This window comes from Mauremys mutica, chromosome 9, assembly GCF_020497125.1.
Source record: "Mauremys mutica isolate MM-2020 ecotype Southern chromosome 9, ASM2049712v1, whole genome shotgun sequence".
Classification (NCBI taxonomy): domain Eukaryota; kingdom Metazoa; phylum Chordata; order Testudines; family Geoemydidae; genus Mauremys; species Mauremys mutica.
Window position 1 is genome coordinate 102,697,469 of NC_059080.1, and position 24,781 is coordinate 102,722,249.

Sequence of the window (24,781 nt, forward strand, 5' to 3'; positions counted from 1 at the left end):
GTGCAAATCATCCTAGCTCCAGTGAAGTCAATGGAGCCACACCATTACACCAGTTGAGGATCTGCTCCCGTATTCATAGAACCACTGGCATCCGCAGAGCGTGTTCTTCATGTTAACTAATTAACACTCATAGCACCCAATATTGTTAACAAGCCAATTTCAAAGGTGGGATTTCAACTCAGGAGTTCCAGGCTCTGGGCCTTAGTCCTCTCAGCCACACTGCCAGGCATACGCTGAGGATGGCATTTCTACAGCAGGGAAGGAGGCAGGGGCAGAGAGAGCTAACATGGATGGGTCACATCTTCAGAAGACCAGAGGCCTCCATTTTGCAGGCACAGAGTTCAGATCTGAATCTACGTTTCCAAACCTTTCCAGGGTGCGTGCGCGCGATGGTCCAGACTAGGGCGTAATCAAAGCTGAATCAAAAAGAAAGTGCTCATTGATTCCTAGAGCAAATTCACACCCTCCTTCAAGAGGCTCAGTGTTAGGTAGCAGAGAGGCAAGGTGAGGGAGGGAATATCTTTTATTGGATCAACGTCTGTTGGTGAGAGAGAGAAGCTTTCAAACTACAGAGAGCTCTTCCTCGGGTCTGGGAAAGGAGCTCCTAGTGCCACAGTTAAATACAAGATCAAACAGATAGTTTAGCATAAGTAGCTAGGCCATATTTTCTAAGGGACCATATTTAGGGTGACCAGATATCAAGTGGGAAAAATCGGGATGGGGGTGGGGGGTAATAGGAGCTTGTATAAGAAAAAGACCCAAAAATCAAGACTGTGCCTATAAAATCGGGACATCTGGTCACCCTAGGACCATTCAAGGTGAAGAGGCCCATTAACACCCCTACAGTCATAGGACAAAAGGGGAGGGTAGTGGGTTACAGCCTGTTATAATGAGCCATAAATCCAGTGTCATTATTAAGACCATGGTTTTTAGTGTCTAGCAAAGTTATGAATTTAAGCTCCCAGGCTCGTTTTTTGAAACTCTTGTGCAGGTTTCCTCTGAGGATGACTGATATAGAGTGATCGCTTTGTGTTACCACGTACACACACACCCCCTACTCACCTGGCAATGGCATTCATTGTCCCAGCTGACTGTCTTTTAACTTGGCCTGGAGAGTGCAGAGCCATGCTTACATGTCCCGCCTGGGGCTTATCGGAGCATAAGGGCCACAGGGCATTAGTGGTTAATGCAGGCAGCTATAATTCTCCCCAGTAAGGGCGCAGAGACTGGTGTCACCATGTTAGCTGCTATTAATCAGGGATTTTTGTAGCACTGGCCATTTTCATATTGCACTGTGGAGACTGAGCACATGGGACTGCTGCCAGGTGTTCGCATTCTTGTGTTCGATTCTGCACTGCTGTGCGGGAGACTTCTGCCCAGGCCTCATTCCCTGTCTCTTTCGACTGGCAGCGAATAAAACACTGAGCTCAACTCCTGAGGATCAAGAACAAGTCTATTGTATCCCTCAACAGTAAAGCCACTGGCCAATCCAGGGACAGCCTGGGCTCTCTGAAGGGCCTCTCAAAGTATGAGCAACTGCAGCGACCCACTCTGTCCCACTCACATACCCCAACTCCGGCCTAAAGGGGCACCTCCAGGAGTGTGACTTCAGTCTCCAAGGTGGGTTCATTCCTGGGTATCCCTCTTCAGAAACTGCCATCAGGGGTGGTAATTACTGACATCCTGATGGCATGTTTTGTTGTGTGAATACATCTCATAAGAACGGCCATCTGGGTCAGACCAAAGGTCCATCTTGCCCAGTATCCTGTCTTCTGACAATGCCAATGCCAGGTGCCCCAGAGGGAATGAACAGAACAGGGAATCACCAAGTGATCCATCCCCTGTCACCCATTCCCAGCTTCTGGCAAACAGAGGTTAGGGACACCATCCCTACCCATCCTGGCTAACAGCCATCGATGGACCTGTCCTCCATGAACTTATCTAGTTCTTTTTTGAATGGTTATAGTCTTGGCCTTCACAACAGCCTCTGGCAAAGAGTTCCACAGTTTGACTGTGAGTTGTGTGAAGAAATACTTCCTTTTGTTTGTTTTAAACCTGCTGCCTGTTAATTTCATTTGGTGACCCCTAGTTCTTGTGTTATGAGAAAGAGTAAATAACACTTCCTGATTTACTTTCTCCACACCAGTCATGATTTTATAGACTTCTATCATACTCTCCTTAGCCGTCTCTTTTCCAAGCTGAAAAGTCCCAGTCTTACTAATCGCTCCTCATACAGAAGCCGTTCCACACCCCTAATCATTTTGTTGCGCTTTTCTGAACCTTTTCCAATTCCAATATATCTTTTTTGAGATGGGGTGCCCATATCTGCACACAGTATTCAAGATGCGAGCATACCATGAATTTATATAGAGGCAATATGATATTTTCTGTCTTATTATCTATCCCTTTCTAATAATTCCCAACATTCTGTTCACTTTTTTGACTGCCACTGCACGAGTGGATGTTTTCAGAGAACTATCCACAATGGCGCCAAGATCTCTTTCTTGAGTGGTAACAGCTAATTTAGACTCCATCATTTTATATGTATAGTTGGGATTATGTTTTCCAATATGCATTATTTTTCACATTTAGCAACAATGAATTTCATCTGCCATTTTGTTGCCCAGTCACCCAGTTTTGTGAGATCCTTTTGTAGCTTTACTTCACTAGGATTTAACTTCCACTTTTTAAAGGATGCATTTTTGCCTCTCACTGCTTCTTTTACTTTGTTGTTTAGCCACGGTGGCACTTTTTTGTGCTCTTATTATGTTTTTTAATTTGGGGGATACATTTAAGGTGAGCCTCTACTGTGGTGTCTTTAAAAATTTCCATGCAGCTTGTGGGGATTTCACTTTTTGTGCTCTACCTTTTGATTTCTGTTGAAATAACTTCCTCATTTTTGTGTAGTCCCCGTTTCTGAAATTAAATGTGACAGCGTTGGGCTGCTGGGGTGTTTTCCCCACCACGGGGATGTTATATTTAATTATATTATGGTCACTATTACCAAGCGGTCCAGCTATATTCACCTCTGGGACCTGATCCTGTGCTCCACTTAGAACTAAATCAAGAATTGCCTGTCCTCTTGTGAATTCCAGGACTAGCTGCTCCAAGAAGCTTAAAATCCCCTTTTAGCCGCTCCTGTTCTCTGCTGGGAATATTGAGACCCACGAACTCATTACACGCTGGAGCAGCCACTGGATGGGAGCAACATTTGCTCACTACTTGTTAAGAACGACGCTGTATATATGTAAACAGGTTATAGATAATGTGCCAGTAGATGGCACTCAAGAGGTTTGCAGGAGCAATAAAACTTCGCCTTCTGCAAATGGCTTCTCTGGTGCATCTCCACCTCCATTCAAAACACTGTCCACCTCACCCACATTAGAGTCTGTCTGGGGTTTAATAAGGTCCCCAGAGCCGCCCACTGCTGATGAAACACCATAAAGGCCCTGGGGCAGGGCACAGAAAGACTTGAACTCAGGGGGACATACGTGCTCTGTGGGACATGAAGCAGGACACTGTAATCTCAAGACTCTGTAGGCCAAATCCCCTGGTCCCACTAGTGAACCGGAATGTGCCAGGGTTTTGGCAGACAGGCCTGGGGAGGGATAGGGCTGGTGCCTTCAGGATTATCTGGAGCCTGTCAAATCTCCACACGCACACCCCTTCGTGCTGGGAGGGCATAGCAATTGGAGGGTAGCTTGTTTGCACCCGCAAAGCCACCCTGCAGCCGTGGAAGGAGAATTCCTCTGCGCTCACAGCCCAAACCCCATGGAACTCCCTGGCATGGAACAAGCCCCATGTCAGAACTGGTCACAGCCTGTTCAAAATTCCCCATCATGCTCTCCTGTTAATGCAGGGCTCCTGTTGCAACCTTAGTCGCACTCTTCTGTGCACAGAATAACTTGTACAGTTCAGAGCCCCTTTCACTGCTAACCGGACAATAGCATGTTAGAAAGGCTACAAAGATCAGGAATGAGGAACTGGAAAAGGGAAGGTTAATGGGACTTAGCTTATAAGAAAATGGACAGTAATAAAGCTTTGTGATATATATGTATGTATGTGTGTGTGTGTGTGTGTGTGTGTGTGTGTGTGTGTGTGTGTGTGTGTGTGTGTGTATCTCATGCGTCATCTGAAGGAGCTTTAAGAGCACAAGTTAAACCTCAGAACATCTCTGTGAAGCAGGCTGGAGAGCTACAATAGATCTTTCAGTTTGCTGGTAATGCCGAAGAAAAACATTTTAAAACGCTCAAAATGGAACCAAGTGATTTTTTAATTTTTTGATTTTTTTTTAGATAAAATTAAAGGAAACTTTGAAACAAAAAGTCATTTCAAACCAAAAAATGTAAACTAAATATTTTGATTTGGGGGGGAGGGGAGGGAGGGGGGAGTTTTCTACCAAAACAATTCATTGAAATCAATGCACATTTGTAAAATATTTGTGTCCCCAAATCTGCACTTTTCACACAAAAAAAGGTTGCGTACAAAAGTTTCTCCCACCTCTAGTGGGTAGGTGTTATGATAATTGCTTTAGAGATGGGGAAATGAAATACAGGTGCTTGCCCAAGTATCATGACAGAGCTCTGGGCAGAACCCAGGAGTCCTCGCTGTTACTACCATTAAACAAAACACTCTCTGCTTCTTTCCCTTTGAATGAATAGTCTTAAACTAAAGCAGGGCCATTAGATTGGGAGTAGCTTTGTAATCGTCAGCGGAACTCATGATGGACTGGTCTGATCAGAGTTTGCAAAGTCATCATGGAGGGGGTGGGAGAAGGGTAAGATATTGTTCCCAACACTTTGCTACCACTGTGATAGGTGCCATAGAAAAATCCAATAAACAGAACTGAAAACACACCTGCAGTGGATGTGTGCGGCCAGACATGCCGTTCACCTGTAAGGTCCCTTCCACCATACTCTGAAGCAGCTGGTAGGAGAGTCTGGTTGTTTGTATGGGTCAGGGGGTGATTGAATGATTGGCAGTGAAGATGTCGGCAGAGAAGCACTGACCATATGTAGCTGAATTTTCTCGTCCTGCCTCTGAACTCACTTACAGCAGCTGGATGAGTTTGAGTTATTTCAGTGGGGTTATTCCCAAGCTATGGCAGTGTGAGATCAGAGTCTCACCCATTGTTCTTCACAAACAAAGATAAGAACAATTAAAAAGAGGAACTCTGTTTATCTGAGCCCTGCACCAATAACTCCTACGATCTGACTCCGAATTACAGTCTCAGAGAGCCAACATCTGCATTGGACAGTCCCTTATTTAGCCACAGCTCCACTGATTCACCTTAACAGCCTGATCCCCAAATCTGTTCAGAAATGTGGGGCCCTACAGAGAAGCATGGGCCAAATTCTGCTCTCACTTGCACTACTGCTGCCTATGGATGTCAGTCGGGTTGCACCAATGTTAACCACCAACAGAGTTTGGCTCTACACGATCAATCAGGAGCAATACTTCCTCACTACAAACCTATTACTAAAATTCTAACACTCTCTCTCTCTTTCTCAGTATTTATATGGTCCCCAAGACAATAGTATACGAATGCCTCTCCAATGTGTCTGGCTTGGTTCTTACACTTTTCCTGAAACTCATTTATTCAAAGGCAGTGTCATATTCAAACCCAGTGCTGCCATAAATCCTGCTAGAACTGGAGGTTGCACATTTTTAAAAAAATGGGCTAAAAACAGAGTTAGGGAAGGAAATGCCTGTAACTTCTGCTGTGGAGAAGAAGGGGTTGCATGGAATAAAACCAGCAGGCAATTCCAAAAGACTGGCACAACATTAACCAAACAAAATCATACTGGGACAGATTGTCATGTTAATAATGCAACTACTTGTTCTATACGGTGGTTAGAACCAGCTTATTGTAGTAATTGAGGCCAAGGAACAGCTTTATAATTTGGAGGTGCCGCACGGCAATTTTAGCTGCTTTTGCTATCACAAAGACTTCGACAAACCACATATTATTTCACCAACACATTCCTCATTCCACCTTCCAAAGGATGGCCAGGCAGGACGACAACGAATCTCACAAACAGGGCAAGGCTTAAACAGGCTTGTTCTCAATTTTCCTCCCTGTCACCTTGAAGCAATGCACATTTCTTCTTTTAGGGAGGGATAGCTCAGTGGTTTGATCATTAGCCTGCTAAACCCAGGGTTGAGTTCAATCCTTGAGGGGGCCGCTTACAGATCTGGGGCAAAAATTGGTCCTGCTAGTGAAGGCAGGGGGCTGGACTCGATGACTTTTCAAGGTCCTTTCCAGTTCTAGGAGACTGGTATATCTCCAATTATTATTATATTATTATTATTTTTTTTTTAAATCTCTACTTCTTAATCTGAGCTACAGAGGCATTTTAATATGGCCATCATCTTGGAAACTGTGAGCACCTAGCTACTACATTTGTGGATGCAACAGAAAAACTTAGGACAGATAAGATAATATTTAGCCAAATTACGCTGTCAGTTACCCAGATGTAACTTCACGGGCTTTAAGGGAGCTTCTCAAGATTCATCCTTGATATTTGTGAACATCTAAAGTCTTAAGTCAGGCTGTGCAGTTTCCTCTCACTTGCTTTCCATATGGGAACAAAATGGCTACAAGGTACAGCCTGGAACTTCTGCACTGCTTAGCACGGATGCAACCACAAATATTTAAAAAAATCAAAAAGTTTAAAAATGAATGAAAACAGACTTTGCCAGTGGGTCAAACGCACCAACCCAATTATCTGGAAAGGAATGTGTATTAGCTAATGTGTCTTTCTAAAATTTCAACAGCACTGTTGAGCAGTAATAAGAAAAATATGAATTTCAATAGCTGGAAAATGTCTGAAAACCTTGGCTTCCTCCTTCAAATGAAGAGATCAAATGCGTCAAGAGCGTTATACAAAGCAGGTTTTGCTAGGGAAGCTTATCCTGTTCTTCTCACAACGCAGTTTGCAGCAACGGTTCATTAATATCAAATTAAGAAATCCAAATCTCCCTTTCTATAGGAATAAGCATTTTTCTTTACAGCAGACTAAAACTTGCTGGATTTTGCTTTATTTTCACCTGGCTTGTTGCTCTCATTGCTGTTTTCTTCTGGCTTGTAGTAGCTTGGAGCCATGAATTTGTAAGGCTGAGTTTCTGTATTTTGGGTGGTGGTGGTTTTTTTAAACCAATGGTGATCTGGCATTTTCCAACCCAATAAGTACCCAGGGAGCAGTGTACAAGGATGGATTTTATATTAGTCACTCTTCTATACATAAGATTTCAGAACAGTAGGATATATTCAGCACTCTCTCTAAAAGGAGATCTCTCTTTTAATGAAATGGAGTAACATGTTTGCACAGAATATTTCTGGTTTGTGCCCCATATTTTATGTAATTTTTTTAAAAGCCATTACTGAAAGAAACCCTTAATTGTAGATTAGTTAAGTTTTATAGTCAATGAAGCAGCTTCCATCCCCTCAAGACAGACAGCTGTCTCCAAACACACACTTTCAGGATCCCTCATAAATAAACAATGAAGCACTCAAAGGCCTGTCCTTGGAGATGTTTGGCTGGCAGTAGTTTAGCCAAGTGCTGAATCTAATAAATGATTGATACCTGAAACTGCCCTACCATCTCCATTCTTTATTTTCAGTGCAGAACAGAGCTGGACTCCAGCTACAGAATCCAGATCCACATTTCGAATGCCTCAAAGTCTGGTGGAGGTTCATATCTGAGAAAGGTACATAAGTAAAGAGCAAAATTCACACCAGAGTTCAGGCTGCAAACCCTTCCAAGCGCTGGGGGTCCATCTTCCAGAACAAACCAAGGGCTCTCATCAACAGGAAGTCTGAAATTCAGGAACAAAATTCTGCATTGGCCTGAGTATGGAGCAGCCCATATCAACGGTCAGCACTGGTCCATTTGTTCCCTAGTGCAGTGGTTTGCAAACTGCGGGTCACGACCCCATACCGGGTCGCGGAACGTCAGGCACTGGGTCGTGGCGGCTCTGGTCAGCACCGCCGCCCGGGCTGTTAAAAGTCCCGTCGGCAGCGCTGCCCAGCTAAGGCAGGCTAGTGCCTACCTGTTCTGACACCGCGCTGCGCCCCGGAAGCGGCCAGCAGCACGTCCGGCTCCTAGGCGGGGGGTGGGGAGACGATGGAGCTCTGTGCGCTGCCCCCCCGACCAGCTCAACACTGGTTCCTGGCCAATGGGAGCTTGGGGGGACAGTGCCTGCGGGTGAGAGCCACACAGAGCCGCTTGCACACCTCTGACTAGGAGCCAGACCTGCTGCTGCCTGCTTCCGGGGCACAGCACGATCCGTGGTGCCAGGACAGGCAGGAAGCCTGCCTTAGCACCCCCGCTGTGCCGCGGATTGGGAGCCGCCCGACGTAAGCCTGCACCCCAACCCCCTGCCCCAGCCCGGAGCACCTCCCAAACCCAGAGCCTCTTCCTGCCTCATCAAACCCCTCATCCCCAGCCCCACTCCAGAGCCTGCACCCCCAGCCGAGAGCCCTGACCCCTTCCTGCACCCCAACCCCCTGCCCCAGCCCTGAGCACCTCCCAAACCCAGAGCCCCTCCTGCACCCCAAACCCCACATCCCCACTCCAGAGCCTGCACCCCCAGCCCAGAGCCCTGATCCCTTCCTGCACCCCAACCCCCTGCCCCAGCCCTGAGCACCTCCCAAACCCAGAGCCCCTCCTGCACCCCAAACCCCACATCCCCACTCCAGAGCCTGCACCCCCAGCCGAGAGCCCTGACCCCTTCCTGCACCCCAACCCCCTGCCCCAGCCCTGAGCACCTCCCAAACCCAGAGCCCCTTCCTGCCCTCATCAAACCCCTCATCCCCAGCCCCACTCCAGAGCCTGCACCCCCAGCCGAGAGCCCTGACCCCCTCCCCACACCCTGAACCCCTCATTCCCGGCCCCACACCCCAACCTCCTGCCCCAGCCCTGAGCACCTCACGAACCCAGAGCCCCTCCTGCACTCCAAACCCCTCATCTCCATCCCCACCCCAGAGCCTGCACCCCCAGCTGAGAGCCCTCACCCCCTCCCCCTGCCCACACCCTGAACCCCTCATTCCCAGCTCCACACCCAAACCCTCCACCCCAGCCCTGAGCCCCTCCCACACCCCACACCCCTCAGCCCCAGCTCCGTTGGGTCACAGGCATCAACAATTTTCTTCAACTGGGTGGCCAGAAAAAAAAAGTTTGAAAACCACTGCCCTGGGGTCTTCACTCTTGCCAACCGCTTTTGGAGACTACATTACATTCAAGTAAAGTGTTCTTGCATTAATAATACATTACCAATGACTGAGAAGCAAAAAAACCTTCCCCTTATTCCTATTATGTCAATAAAACATCCAGCACTTCTGAGTGTTCTTCTGGAATCTTTTGGGTAGCATCATCCAGCCAATTAACTCCATCTATCAAAGACTGAGGGACAATAAAACTCATCTACAGCAAGGGCTTGAGCTGGGGCGGGGCGCAAGGTTGGAATGAAAGGCAGAGAAATGCAATTTTTAATATGAAGAATCACAATTCCCACGTTAGACACAAACACACAAAGTCAGCAATCAAGAAGAAACCCAATCACAAGATATTAAACACACGGCAAAACAGCTTAGCCTCTCCCACGCACACCCCAACCAGACACGCTGGTCTCCTAACTCTGCCGAGCAAACAGCCCTCACCCCAGCCACCAACCGTAACATCAGGACACAGTAAATATACAGTTCAATTCAACCTGAAGAAAAAGCTGTAGCATTCCGTATGTACCCCACATATAGATCATATCAGCAGGTTTACCCAAACCCAAGGCCAGGGAGGGGAAACTCGGTGAATTGGTGTAATGGCTACTCTAGTGATGGCAATGCAAAGAAAGTATTTAGAAAAACTGGTTCATAGGAACTACAGAAAGAAACCATGACATGAATACATTGATCACTGACAGGAAAAGAGTAAACGCCTGTTTCCGTCATCTTACAGTAACATTAGGCATTTAAATCTCTACACTTTGATCATCCGATGAAGTGGGTATTCACCCACGAAAGCTCATGCTGCAAAACGTCTGTTAGTCTATAAGGTGCCACAGGATTCTTTGCTGTTTGATCAGTGAAAGCATTAATTATCATGTCCATCAGGAATATCGTTATTGTCAAACTGCCTTTTACCATGCTAATGAATATCCAGTTTTTGATAGATAGATAGATGAGGTGGATGGGGATAGATAGATAGATAGATAGATGAGGTGGATGGGGATAGATAGATAGATAGATAGATAGATAGATAGATAGATAGATAGATAGATAGATAGATAGATAGATAGATAGATAGATAGATAGATAGATAGAAGCGGCTCTTGCTTTAATCAGTCATTTTACAGATAATTGCTTAGAAAATCTAATTTTAAAATTTCTAGCTCTGTAAGTGAATCAATTATGCAGTAAAATTGCATGTTACTTAAATGGCTAGACACAATTTAATATCTGAGGAACCATTTGAAAGGACCCCAACATTTCATAAAGTCGGAATGTAACCCTATGTTGCCAAAGCAGGGGGTGGAATTTATCTGTACATTGATGGGAGCCATGGGGCTGAATCTCTGAACATAAAGGAGAAAGTGTCATTATAATGAGCGTTCCGTCTTCCCCTCTAATTTTATGGCTGTGGGGATTTTAGGGTCTGGAGGGGTAAAATCCGTGCCTGTGACCATCTCTGACTCCTCACCCTGCCTCCTCTAGCCGGAACCAGCTCCTTTGGTTAACTGCCTTCTAGACTGCAACATTCAGCTTCTTCCAGTCACTAGCTGGGAGCCGGCATCATGACATCACCTGTTCTCTCTCTGGTCCTTCAGTGGTAGATGCTCACCCACAGGATTTTAATAGCTTCAAATGGATGGTTAGAAAAAGACTAGTGGAGTCACCTTGGGACAAAGGCATTAGAGACTCAGAACTAGCACCTCGCTCCCTACACGATAGCTCTGCATATCGGTGGCTTGCCGGCTAGAACGCTGACCAGTCTCACAACCCCGTCCCTTGGCATCATTTTTCAGCCCGCCCAGACGTTTTGTGTTGATTGCCTTTAGCATTATCATCACGATCACAGTATTGCAGTTAGCTCTGCTCGTCTTTCAAATCTAAAGTCACAGGGTGTAAGTCCAGAGGGGAGCAACAGATCATCCAGTCTGGCCTTCTCGATAGCCCAGGCCACTGCCACCCGCATGCTAAACCCAACACCCAAAATGAGTGTCCCACAGGAGTATCGCAGCCCACAGGAGACTGGACTATTATCTGCCACAGCCAGCGAACGGGAGGGGCCGAGCTTCCCCAGTGCCCAAGCCCCTGCGATGGCAGGCAAAGGATGATGTGAGATGCACCCAAATGGTCCTGGCAAGTGACCCGCACCCACCCGCTGCAGAGGAAGGAGAGAAACCCCCAAGGTCCCGGCCAGTCTGGCCTGGGGGACAATTCCTACCCAGCCTCACTTATAGCGATGAGTTGGACCCTGAGCATGTGAGCGCCAACCAGCCAGCCAAGCACCTGAGAGCGAATGCGCGGTGCCCCCTCCGAGCCCTCCCCCTCCCCCTCCCCGCTCAATGTCCCATCTCCAGCCCCGGCCGGCCCTGATGCTTCAGAGGAAGTTGATTTAAAAAAACCCAAACAGAACACACTGGGGTGGGGGAGGGGAATCCCTTCTGACCCCTGAAACACTGAGGCATGAGCTTTTAGAGACATAAACCAAAGCAAACCCCAGGCCGGCTGAGCCCTGCCCCGTGGCACTCGTCCCTTCCACACGCCAGCGCTCAGACACTGCCCTGCTCTCTCACAGGTCAGCTAGGAGAGTGCAAGCCAAAGAATGCGGGTGACAAAGGCAGAGTCCGAGCGGGGCACTCGGTCGCTTATTTGCCAAAAAATGCACTTTCAAATCAACCAAAACGATTTGTGAATTCGGGCTGATTCCGCAACCAGGTTGGACTGAAATTTTTTTTTTTATTTTGTTTTTAATAAAAGTCAGTTTCATTTTGAAAATATCAAAACGAAACATTTCAACTTTTCATTTTGACATGTTTCATTTTGAAAATTAGCTAGATTTATTATTTTAAAAGAAAAGAATTTTTTTTATTCAAACCAGAATTATTTGGGGTTTTCATTTCAGCAGAAAAAAACTCCATTTTGGGTCAGCCTGAAGTGATTAATTAATTTATTTGGGGGGGGGAGATTTTACAGTGAGGCCACTAAACGGAAAAGTCAATGATTCACTCAGCTCTAAATAGAGTGAGAGTCCTTTGCACTTCTTTAGTGCCTCCCACCTGAAAATCTCAGCGTCTTTCCACATGCTACTGAGTTTAACTTTGCAGTGCCCCACTGAGGTCGGGAAACATCATCCCATTTCACCCGGCTAGGGAAACGCAGGGTCAGAGACGTTAATATTCCCTTTTCAGGCTCGGAGGTCTAAGCAAACAGGCTGCTTTTCATTGGTGCTGGGACCTCACCAGGAAGTGCTCAGCACATTGGAAAATCAAGCCACTGATGATGATGCCAAAACAGGGTGTTAAGTGCCAAACTCCAGACAAACAAGTTTAATACTGTTGGCCTGAGTAATGTGTCTCAAATCACATGGCAGCTTTGTAGCAACGACGGGGAGAGAATCCAGCTCCAGAGAATGTCTCCCCTCAAGAAAGCATTCAGGCACTTGCTGTGCAGTTTTACACATCACCCTGCCCAAAAACAGACTCCACCCCTACCCCACCTCCACAACAGGGAAGAAACCAGAAATCTTTTAGAGTGACCGAATCTTTTGTGAATTTCCATGATCATTTACACCATTTCTTTAAGCATGACTGTTTCTATAGCCATAAAACGAACATACATTAGGATAACACAGCGCCTAATGACCTTTGCCCACACACTTTCACCAGAGCTGCAGGCCCTGGATTAGCACTAATGCCTTTTGCTATTAGTGTATAAAGCAATGCAATTAAGAAGGATGCACGGCAATGCAAAGAACCCCATGTTTTCATTGTGTAGCACTCGCCCCACACACGTCTCTCTCTGCACCACTGGTAGATGCTGTTCCCTTTGTGGCGGTTTGTCCAGCGTTTCACTGTAAGCTGTTCAGGGGAAGCAACACACACCCCCTTTATGTATCTACAAAGCACTTAATATCTGAGGGCAGCGGTATAAAGAAAAACACTGGGTCTGGCCCAGGAGAGCTCAGAACAATTCGAAGGGACAGACAGGGCGAAGATGGCTTGATAGCACCTCACCATTCCCCAGGCCTGGGCTTGGTCCCCAGGATGGCAGCCGAAGGCCAGCAGGGTGCAGGGATGCTCCCCCCTTCCCATGGCCATGCCCTTTGTGCTGACTATGGGAGGGCACCGCATTCCACTACAGCAGCGCCAAAGATCCGCCCGTGGGCAGGTCCGGCGGCTTTCTACCAGCAGAGCAGCACCGGGCCAGGCCCGGGTACTATCCTGGAGTCACATCAGCACAGCAGAATCACAGCTGCCATGTAAAAAAAGAAAAGCCACTTTCTAGTCTTTATGGTTGCAAAGAAAAGCTTTAAAGTGTGACTCAAGTGTCACCAATGCAGCTCCATCTGCCTGACTCTGCAGGCAGCCCCAGACGATCCCTCTGAGGGGGTGACTTGTCCCACACATCTCACTGGGCGGGTACTGCCCTGGGGGCCCCACCTCAGTAGGGAACTCTGTGTGGGGCAGGTGGAGAAGAGCACCGCAGGTCCCCCCACGAGCTGGGGGAATCCAGGGGCCTCCCTGCTGCCCCGCTGGGTATGGTGCTACTCCTCCTGTGCAAAGGGGGGTCTTGCTGCTGTTCCCGGTGGAAAGCAGTGGGGGCCGTGCCACTGTCCCTGCACCTTGGGGAGGGAAGGGACCCCCACAGCCACCAGCACTGCCAGCAGGACCATGGCAGAGCAACAGGGAGCCCCATGTTGGAGTGCTCCCCAGGCACCAGAGTGCCTTCCTGGGGACCTGGCTGCCCTAAAGCACTGGCCAGTGGACAGGATCCAAACCTGCATTTCCCCCTATGCTGTGCCTCAGGCTCTGGAAAGACCTGCCATGAGGAGGCTGCCCTGCCGTCCTCTCCTCACCACGGGCACTGGTCCTACCATCCCTAACAGCACAGACAGAAAGACAAAACCACTGCCCCTTGGGACAAAGGCCAAGAGAGACCCCAGGACCCGGGATCTAACCCTGCAGGGCTAACTGAGTCCACACTCCCGCGGGGTTAGAATGCCAGGGAGCTTGTCTCTTGACTGGCTGTTTCCTTTCCAAACCGTGAAGTCTCACAGTCCCACGCATGGTGCTTGTCATCTTTTTGGACTGCGACTGAAGAATCTGGCAAGCCGCCAGTATCCTTTCACCTCCACGTTAACTCCGGCAAAGCTCTGCTATTGGGAGGGATGCCTGGAATGGCAGCACTTTCTCCTGTGTCCGAGAGGATCTGCTGCCATGAAGGGATTGAGAGGAGGAGGATCAGGTAGCAAAGGAAAAAATAACAAAATTCTCACCTACTTTGCTGAGACTCATAATCCTCCCTCCCCTTTGTCTAATTAACGTGATGTGACACAAACTACTCTCCCGCTTTCCCCCATTGGAATGTGCTAGAAAAGCAGCCAGGCAAAAGCTAACAGAATAAGACAAAGGAGCCAAAGTCTACATTTAAGGGTAGGGGGAGCCTTTGGATTCAGGCCTGAGACAGGGTCCGTATGTGGCTGCACCAGTCCAGGAGGCGCACTTCCTCCTGCCTTGTGCATGAGAAATTTGTCACCTTTTTGGGGGGTGCAACTTGTTTCTCCACCTGGTGCCTGGACAGCTCAGCTGGCTGGTGCATTTAGGGGCAGAGTCATGGCTCCCCTCCAGTCACTGCAGGAAGAGTCTGACTGAAGAGCAGGGCTGGTTTGAGCACTTCCAGATCCCGACAGGTGGAGGGCCATCAGCGAAGCACCAGGTACATGCTGCACTGATGCTACTGCCGATCTGGTGTCACAGATCCTAGACTTCGGGTCAGGAGATTTCGGTCTGATTGCTCGGGGCAGCTGAGTTCAGGGACTGGGCAGGTGGTTTTCTGCACACCCTGTTCTCATATAGGATTATTATGAATGGTGACTTTAATCAGTTCAGCGCGTGTTCTCTCTCAGGTCTGTAGAGCACTGGATTTGAATGCATGCTCCCTACAACCACCACTGGTAGGGGAAGGGGAAATGGAACAGTTTAAGACAGAAGATGACATCGGCAAGGCATCAGCACCAGGAGAACGTGAACAGTGACATCATGATCACAACACACAGGACATTATATGTGGAGCTTTACTTGCTAATGGAAAAGAAAATGTAAATGAGTCACTGATTCAGAGCAACTCAGCTGAAAGTATACTTAGAATCGGGCAAAACGACTATGGCCACAGAGGAGTTTTGGACCGTGTGTATATTCTCTCCGGGTAGTGATCCTGGGCCATGCCTTGCCACATACAGATACACAAAAGGCTCTTTTCCGTATTGGATTTGTAATCATTAGGCCTCTCCTGCTTCCACGGATATCAAGTGGAGTTTGGCCAATGACTTCAGTGAGAGCAGGATCAGGCCCCTACACTGACCAGCCATCCAGCTTCTTTGGAACATCTCCATTGAGACATCAAGGTCTGATTTTTCCTTAAACTTCTCTCTGCTTTGGACTCATCCACTTCCACAGGTTTGGTTTCTGGTGGGTTGGCTCTGGCTGGGCTTCCTTTTACAGGGAAAAATAAACCCAAAGAGCCTCATTTTCCTCAGCATTGAAGATTCTAGGAAGAGGAACTGGACGCCAGTTTTCTGCAAAAATGCAAGGCTGCCCTGACGTGCCACCCCCTGTGGCCCCTTCACTGACACCAACAGCCCCTGGAACTCTGATTGCAATAAACCATGTCTTGCAAATTTACAAGCACAAGAAACAGTGGCCAGATGGCATCTCCTGCTCCGGTGGCTCTTTTCTCCAAAGCCAAGGGGTGACTTTGTTACAATGGATGTGTCTGCACTAGAATGGAGTTCAGGAATCCCACATCTGGTGGGGTTATCAGCACAGGGAAGATGCACCCTGGTTTGCAGTTATTACCATTCCACCCTCAGTTATGTTAGGTCCAACAGAAATCCTACAGAGAGCCACCAGTCTGTTGTTGTACTGCATGACAATGCAGAGCACGTAATTCTTTTTAAAACACAGGCTTTTCATTTGTCTATCAAACAAGTATACAAATAGCACATACACATGAGATACACATCAGTCAATCACAACAATAATGTGGCACTTCAGTAACTGAGGTTCCTTCACTGTTTGAGTTTCCAATCTAATCAGATCTTGGCAGATTTAAAAACAAAAAATACCCCACACTTACCTGTGCTCAAACCCTGCTAATTCTACTGCTCACAGGTAGTGGCATTTATAGGACATGCTGCCTCTACATGACTGAAATAGCTGCTTGCCTTAATCAGCATATGATCAAATAGTTCCACCCAGGAGAGCTACAGCCCTGATTGACAAGACAGTTATAAAAATAAAACTGGGGTTTAAATATAGCTAGTTCAGGTCTGGTAGCATGGAGTATTGTATTATACGAGTCTACATCATTTCCCTTGAATTAATACACTCCATATTCTTGTTCTTGTTGTACCTATATCAGTCAGAGCAGTTACCAGGTCTGGGTTGGAGAGGGGAGTTGGAATGGCCTCCAGCCTTCTCATTAGATAGAGGGACATGCCATCAGTATTTCATTAGTAATAAATATTTCGCGATTGAGAGTTCATGTACCGGTTGAAGGTGTGCGGGTGCTCTCTGTGCAATCAGATAGGTGTGTGTGTGTGTGTGTGTGTGTGTAGGTGTGTGTGTGTGTACACACACGGAGAGACACACGCCTGGTGTGAATGAACGTGGGTGGGTTACAGAGAAGGGAGACTGTATCTGCACATTAGCCAGCTGAGCACTACCCAATGGCACCCCGTCTCCTGGAGCAGTGGGTTCGCTAGCACAATCTTCATTGCATCCCCCCAAATCTAGCAGCCCGGTGGGATGTGCTCAGTTTGCAGGAGGAGGGGGACGGGGCTCTGCTGTTTTCGTGGAGGAAGACGGAGGGGTTGGGGGGGTCGTTCTCATTATCACACGCGTTCAGCGACCAGCCCCCCGCCCCCCCGTAGCATTACGTAAATCGTTAGCACGGAGAAAACAAATCAGCCGCCAACATCTGCCTCCCCTCGCACCGCCCTGCGCCGCCGATTGCCCGGGGAGCGCGTCCGCCGAGCCGCGGGAGCTGCCAGGGAATCCGTCGCCGCCCGCAGTCCCACGTCCCTGCCGGTGCTGCAAGCCCAGAGCCGCCCCCACCCACCCCGCTCCGGGCACTGCGGGGTTTCGGTGCCGGCTGCCCCGGCCACACGGACCCCGGGCAGGCCCCGGCCACCCACCTTTGCCTTCCATGGCGGAGCCGGGCGAGCGTCGGGAAGTTTAGGAAGTTGCCGCAGCAGAGGCGCCGCTCGCACTGCGTCCTCTCCAGCCCGGGCTGCGGCGCTGCTCGGCCGGGATGCCGCACCCCGCGGGCCGCACCGCGCAGCGCAGCGGAGGGGAGGGAGTCCCAGGGGCGCCGGGCGAGGAGACGGGCCGGAGCGGGGGTTCCCTGGAGCCGCACCCCGGAGCTGTCCGCCGGCGCGGTGCTGCAGCTGGAAGTGGCACCGCCGCCCACGCGCCGGCTCTGCTGGAGGCGCGGCGGATTTGCATGGGAGCCGGCGCGCATGCCCACGGCTCCCCCCCATGCACCCCCAGCTCAGCCCACAGCGAGCCCTGCTGAAAAGCGGAGCTCCGCCGCTAGAACAAACACCGGCCTGGATGGTCGCTGCGAGCCACAGACAGTGGAGTGGATCGTACATCACTCTCAGCTGAGAGCTGGCCCTGGTGTTCCAGGCTGCTGGAGGATGAGTCAGGATTTGCATTCCCTGGGGTTCAGATTTTCCCCTAGTTGCTACCTTGTCCGTTCACCTATGGAGCCCCATAACCAGCATATACCACCGCACGGCAGCCTCTCCCCACCGCTCAGCAAACAGAGCAGATCCCAGCGTGGTCTTGTATTATTAGATTGTGGAAACCAAATCACCTTCATGCAACAGAGACAGCCACTTCTTTATTAGCAGTATCTTAAAGGGTCTTAACGCCTCCATGCACACAAACGTTTAAGAGTTGCATGCAAAAAAAATCAGATGTACATGTGGAAAATAGGCCTTTGTGTACGTAAATGTATGAATATGCAAAACCCTGGCTTATGCATCACCTGTTTTCAACATATAAGTTGTATACATGTGCAATTTTGTACATGGATTTTTAAAAAAAAATCTGGCCCAGAACATTCATTGATGTTAAACCCAGAAGGGACCATTATGATCATCTAATCTGGCCTCCTGCGTGGCACAGACCAGAGTATTTCACCAAGTAATTCCTGGATCTAGCCTATGGCTCCTGGTTGAGCTGGAGCAGATCTTGCAGCAAGCCATCCAGCCTGCCTTTGAAAACTCCAAGTGGTGGAGAACCCACCACAGCTGTAGACAAGCTCTTATGGTTAATTACCATCACTGTTAAAAATCAATACCTTACTTCTACTCTGAATGTATCCAACTTCAACATCCAACCATTGGATCTTGCTCCATGTTTGTCTGCTAAATTAAAGAGCCCTCTACTACTGGCAGACACGTTCTCCCAGTGGATATCCTTGTAGACTATCATATCACACAAGTCTTCTCTTGGATAAACTGAATAGATTACGATCCAGACATTTCTCTAGCAGAATGGTTTTCCAGGCCTTGACTCATTCTTGTAACTTTTTGCTGTACCCTTTCCAGTTTTTAAATATTTTCTTTTTGAAGCATGGCCCTTGGAACCAGACAGAATAGTCTAGTTATGATCTCACTCATGCTGTATACAGAAGCAATGCCACCTCCTTACACCTAGTGGATAGCCCCTGCTTATCCTGGACTTTCATCCAAGGGCCGTGTTTACCTTTTTAGTATGGCATTGCACTGGTTGCACACGTTCAACTGGTTATCTGTCATGACCCCTAAGTCCTTTACAGAGTCACCACTTTCCAGGAAACAGTCCCCCATCCTAGAAGTGGGACCTACATTCGTTTTTTCCTAGATGTATAACCTTATATTTGGCTATTAAAATGGATGGTGTTCAAGTGAACCCAGCTTGCCATGTGATCCAGATCACTCTTTAGAATTGACCCGTCCTTATCAATGTTAACCACTCCGCCAATTTTTGGGCAAACTTTACCAGCAACTATATTATATTGGACCAAGAACAGATCCCATTGGATGTGGCTGACCTATTTAAAATTACTTTTTCAGATCTACCAGTTAGTTTTTAATCCATTTAATATGTTCTACCTTGATTTTGTATAGTGCTAATTTTGTAATTAGATTGTGGTGTGGTACTAGCCAAATACCTTACAGGAGTCTTAAGTATACTAAGTCAACATGCTCCTTTTATCAGCCAAACTTGTGATTTCACCAAAAAGTGAGAGCAATTTGGTTGCCTTTAATTGTTTACTCACTGAGCCCGTATCACCTTTTCCATGAGTTTGCCCAGGATCAACATCAGGCTAACTGGCCTATAGTTTCCTGGGTCATCCTGTTCACCTTTGAAATGTTGACACAACATTAGCTTCTTTTTCCAGTCCTCTCTGGATCTTTCCTATGGTTCTATGATTTGTTTAAAAAAAAAAAAAACACCATCAAAGGCTCTGAGAGCTCCTCACTACAACTAGCTATTGAAAAATTTTCCTGTCCCAAATAGCGACCGTTAAAATCTCAAAACTTTTCATTAACTGAAAATCCAAAACATTTTCTGTTCAACTTCAAGTCAGTCAAAATGTTTCATTTCAGTAATTACAAAACAGTGTTTTCATTTTGATCTTTTTTCTTTTTATTAGCCTTATTTTGAGTCTACATGTACTAAAACCTTTGAATAAAAAGTTGTTTCAACTCAAAACCCCAAAACTTTCTATTTTGAAAATGTTGAAATGGGATGTTTTTCACAATTCCTGTATTTGTTTTCCCAATAATTTTTTGAGGCATGAGATTTGTTGAAACTGAACCTGTTTCATGAACAAATTCAGCTTCAACAAATCAGTATTTGGGAGAAAAAAAAAAATCAACAAAAATAAATAAATAAATAAGGCCAAAGCCCCCTCATTTTTTAATCCCTTATTTTCAGGTCAAAAAATTCCTGACCAGTTCTACACTTCAGTCAATTCTTTTAAAACTCGGGTTCAAGTTATTCAGTCTTGCAGATTTAAAAGTGTTTAATTGTAGGAGTAGCTGTTTATCACTTTCCCTAGTTACCTTTACTTGCATGCTTTTAGCAATAATGCTTAGCACCCTGATGCCATGGTAATGGGCATCATATATGTACCAAGGCAAATAGATAAATGGGTATGTTACACGGTCATAATAGTACATACTGATAATAAGTGAACATTAACCCACACTTGAAAAATAAAGGCTCAGTTCAGTAAAGCATTTGAGCACATGCTTAAGTCTCATTGACTTAAATTTAAGCATCTGCTTAACTATTTTCCTGAACTGGGCTTAAAGGAACTAAATACAGATTTTGTCCTGAAATGTGATTCATGTGGGAAGGGCCCCTCTGGAGCCCGAATGACTATAACAGAACTCTGTGCAAGGGAGTAAACAGCTGGGGCACAGATTCTCAGCTGACGTACATTGTCCTGGAGCTGGGACCATTGACACCATCTGAGAATCTGGCCCCTGCCTATCACACTCTATTAATGATCTTTTTATTGTTATTATCTTTTTTCACGTTCTTTCTCATTTGCAAAACTCTGTCAGTCATTCACAATAGGGGTCGGCTACTTTCTTTTGCAGTAACATTTTAAGGTTCCATGTTTTGTCTTACTTATATTTCATATGTATTTTTCTTCTCACTGTCTTTCCAGGATATTTTAAAGGAGGAAACTTCAGGCATTCCTAGCTCTTAGCTTTCTTATGTGTTTCCAAATATTTTTAATTTGTATCTATAGGCACTCGGATTTATTTTTAAATGGCAAACGTCAATCATTTCCCACTCCATCATTCCGCTGCACAATTTAAGCCCCAGTCCTGCAAAGACAAACACACACGCTTCAATGTAAGCACTGTAAATAGTCCCGTTCAGTCAATATCAATGGGAGGACCCACAGTGCATAAAGCTAAGCAGACACATAGGTCTGTACAGAACCAGGAGAACTCCAGAAAGGAGAAGAAAAACTCCAAATTATTCACAAAAGTCCAGAACCAAAAAATAAAGTTAAAGTTGGTGCAAACAAAGCATGTAAAGACAAACATGGTATTTTCTTACAATATTTTATTCTATGGTGATTTATTTAGATTGATTTATAGATACATTCATAGGAAGGAGCACCTCTCTCAAGCACATTTTAAATATACAGTTATAATCACTGCACTCATATGCTCACTGAAAAGCAAACTATCATGGATAATTAAACATTATGGGAGAGTTTGGTGGATATAGCCCAAAGCTGCTGAAACCAGGTGTGTTGAAAGCTTGTCCCTTTCACCAACAGAAGTTGGTCCAATAAAAGATATGACCTCTCACCTTGTCTCTTCCACTGCAATAGGCATCTGCGTTGCTTAGTTTTATAAGAAGTTTTGAATCTCTTATTTTCAGGTGACCTGAAAAGGATAAAGCGGGATTGTCTCTTACCTGGCTTCTTGATGAAGCATAAGGAAGGCCTCAAGGATTTTTCCTGCTTGTTTTTTACCTTACAAATATCTAGAATATCAAGCTCAGTCTTCAGTTTTGCTGGAGATTTCCTTGGAGGACCTAGAGATGTGGATTGGGAGTTCTCTTAGCCCTTATCTGAAGGGAAGAGAGACCTGAATCTTTAACGACTGAGTATTTCTTTCATCTGGGTTAAATTGCTGTTTACAAGAATTAGAAGTTCTAAAGAGTCAATTTTAAAAAATCACTAATTTTTCAGTCTCTAACACCATGTTTCTCTTGCTTGGCACCTCTGATGCCACATTCCTACTCTTAGTTCTTCAGTCAACCACAATAACTTCCCGCAACCAGAATAGACAAGGCCTACATTTGTAAACTAAGAAAACAAAACAAAAAACTCCTCCTCCTGCAAAACACACCCACCTCTTTATATATACAAAGAGGCAAATACAAGGGAACAGATCCATTGTTTTGTTTTGTTTTTCATTTGCAGGTCACCTTTCAAGGTCATTATCAGCATAAAATAACCTTCAACTGTTACTGCCTGATTTTAGACCAGCAGCCTGCATTAAAATATTATGCTGCCTTGCATCTCCAGCCCCTCGTGAAAGTCAGATGTGTATCTCGTGCAGCTTCCCGAGTCAGCAAGAGTCTAAATAAAAAGATACAAATGTATGTATGTATCTTTACAGCACAAAGCTGTTCAAACCAGCCAAGGACAGAATGCTGCAGTATTCCCAGAGATTCAGCAGAATCGCTGTCCCATCGGACTACTTCTCAGCCAATTCCCAAAAGGGAGACAGGAGGGGGAGGGAATGTTTTATTGAACCAAGTTCTGTTGGTGAGAAAGAGAAGCTTCTGAGCCACACAGAGCTCTTCTTCAGGGCTGGCTAATATGCTGGTCTCTAATATCCTGGGTCCAAACACAGGTTGGGGGAGGGATAGCTCAGTGGTTTGAGCATTGGCCGGCTAAACCCAGGGTTGTGAGTTCAATCCTTGAGGGGGCCACTTAGGGATCTAGAGCAAAAATCTGTCTGGGGATTGGCCCTGCTTTGAGCAGAGGGTGGGACTAGATGATCTCCTGAGGTCCCTCCTAACCCTGATATTCTATGATACACTGCATTCCCAAAAGGGAAACCCTTTCCCCAGCCCTGTGCTAGACGAATCCTGCTGTCTGGGGATTGCTGAGGAAGCTTCCATAGTTTGCTGGACAGGGATGAATTTAGTTCTTGTGAAAGGTGCTGGATTGCTAGGGCTGGAAGAAGGGGATGGGGGAAATGGTGTCATATGCTCAGCAGCAGTCCAAAATCAGCTCTAGTCCCTCACTAATGTGTCCTCACCTCCGGACTCACAGAGACAGGATAGTTCAGTCCTGGCCTCTCTGTCCAGCTTACCTTTGAGGGGCCAGTTGTGGTGGCTTTGCAAGGCAAGCACTTGTCCAACAGGACCTTGCCTGAGCCCCACTAACCTCATTTCATAGATCGGCCAGGAGCAGATTCCTCTTTAGTATTTGGATTACAGTCATGTCCAGAGGTCCCCAGCCAAGAGCATCGTCCTCCTGTGCTAGGCGATGTGCAGCGACAGGGAGAGACCGTCCCTGCCCTGGAGAGCTGCCAGCCTCAGCAAACGAGACAGGACAAGGATGGGAAACAGACACACAGAGGGGAAGTGACTTGCCCAGGGTGACCCAGCAGCAGAACTGGGAATACAGCCCAGGTCTCCTGATTCCCTGGCTAGTGCTCTATCCACTAGACCACGCTGCGGGTAGCCAATGCTGGGCGCTATGGCTGGGGGCTGCTAGATCGAGGCCCCCCGCTCCTCTAGTCCCATGCAAGGCCAATGTTTGGAATTCAGGGCGAAGGTGGTGTTGCTGGCACAGCTCGCCCAGCTATGATGGGTGTGCCATAGCCAGGCAGCCATTTGGACACGGCGGGTGGAGACTGATGGCCACAAAAAGCTGATCTGATGCTTGTCCGTGGTCTCTTAGCTGCCGAACGCCTGCCCATCGGTTAAAGTGGCGCTGCACCTGCTCAGTTTCCCTGGGGCATAGGTGCCAGCCAAGCTCAGAGGGGTAGTGTCCATAGCAATGCAAGGGCTAGTTCTGCAGGATGCCTGCTCCTCTGTGACCACAGCAAAACCCAGTGCCTGCGGACCTCACCATTTGACACTTAGTCCCTTGACACTGCTGAAAAGGAAGGTGCTAGGTTTGCCAGGGCCTGACCCTGCCAGAGAAACAGGCTGCAGAGCTACCCGGCTCTGGGAAGGCTACGGTGCTTGTTGGGCTCTAACGGTGCAGCTGCCAGGTGCTGTCTGTAAAGCCACACCTATGGCCGACTCCATTGTTGGAGGGCCACGTTCAAATGACAGAAAAGAGCTCCACTGAGCAGCTTTCAGAGTAGCAGCCGTGTTAGTCTGTACCTGCAAAAAGAACAGGAGTCCTTGGTGCAGATGCTGGAGCCAGACTGCTCAATGGCAGGATTCTCACATCTAGGCAACAGTAATTGTATCGGTCTGCATGAGAAACAAGCAAAACCAGAGCGCAGAAGGGACATCCTCTGTTGTTTAGTGACAGCCGGATCACGGCTAAACCAACACAGCGAGGCCTTGTCCTTGCAAGTCCTCAAGCAGGACACAGCAGGAGCACAAGGCATTTGTGTTCAAGCCTGAGTGTGAGGAGAGACTGCACAAGTCAGGCCAGGCACAGACCTACACGGCAGGCAAAAAGGTGCAGAGAGGGCACCTGGGCACAATATGTCCTGCCCTCCCTTTCAAACAAGGGTGCTGTTAGCTTCAGGGCCTCTGACAGGCAGCTAGATCCTATGCCATTTATGGTACTACAGATGGAAAACATCACCTTACATTCCACCAGGAAACTATTAGTACCCACCAGTCCTGGCTATATTCCATTGGGAAGCACATGGGAGGAGGGAATTCTCGACTTGCTCTGAGATATTGTTACTTCTGCAGGGCTGAGATGCAGCCAGCACTTAGAACTTGACTTTGTGGGCAAGGCACAGGAGGAACCTCGGTCTCTGAATCA

The 24,781-nt window shown here is 47.3% G+C and overlaps 1 protein-coding gene across 2 annotated transcripts in view; it reads right to left on the bottom strand.

Moving 5' to 3' along the window:
• The window catches only part of FGF12 (fibroblast growth factor 12), a 308,035-nt gene that overhangs the window by 265,892 nt on the left and 17,362 nt on the right, over positions 1 to 24,781 (bottom strand). Inside the window, exon 1 of one of the 2 annotated variants that reach the window (XM_045030777.1) lies at positions 17,418 to 17,658. The exons of the other annotated variant lie outside the window; for it this stretch is intronic. Coding sequence (XP_044886712.1) covers positions 17,418 to 17,430 — 13 coding nt within the window. The 5' untranslated portion in view covers positions 17,431 to 17,658. Of the gene's footprint in view, positions 1 to 17,417; positions 17,659 to 24,781 lie in introns of those variants that run through there. 2 annotated transcript variants of the gene reach the window in all.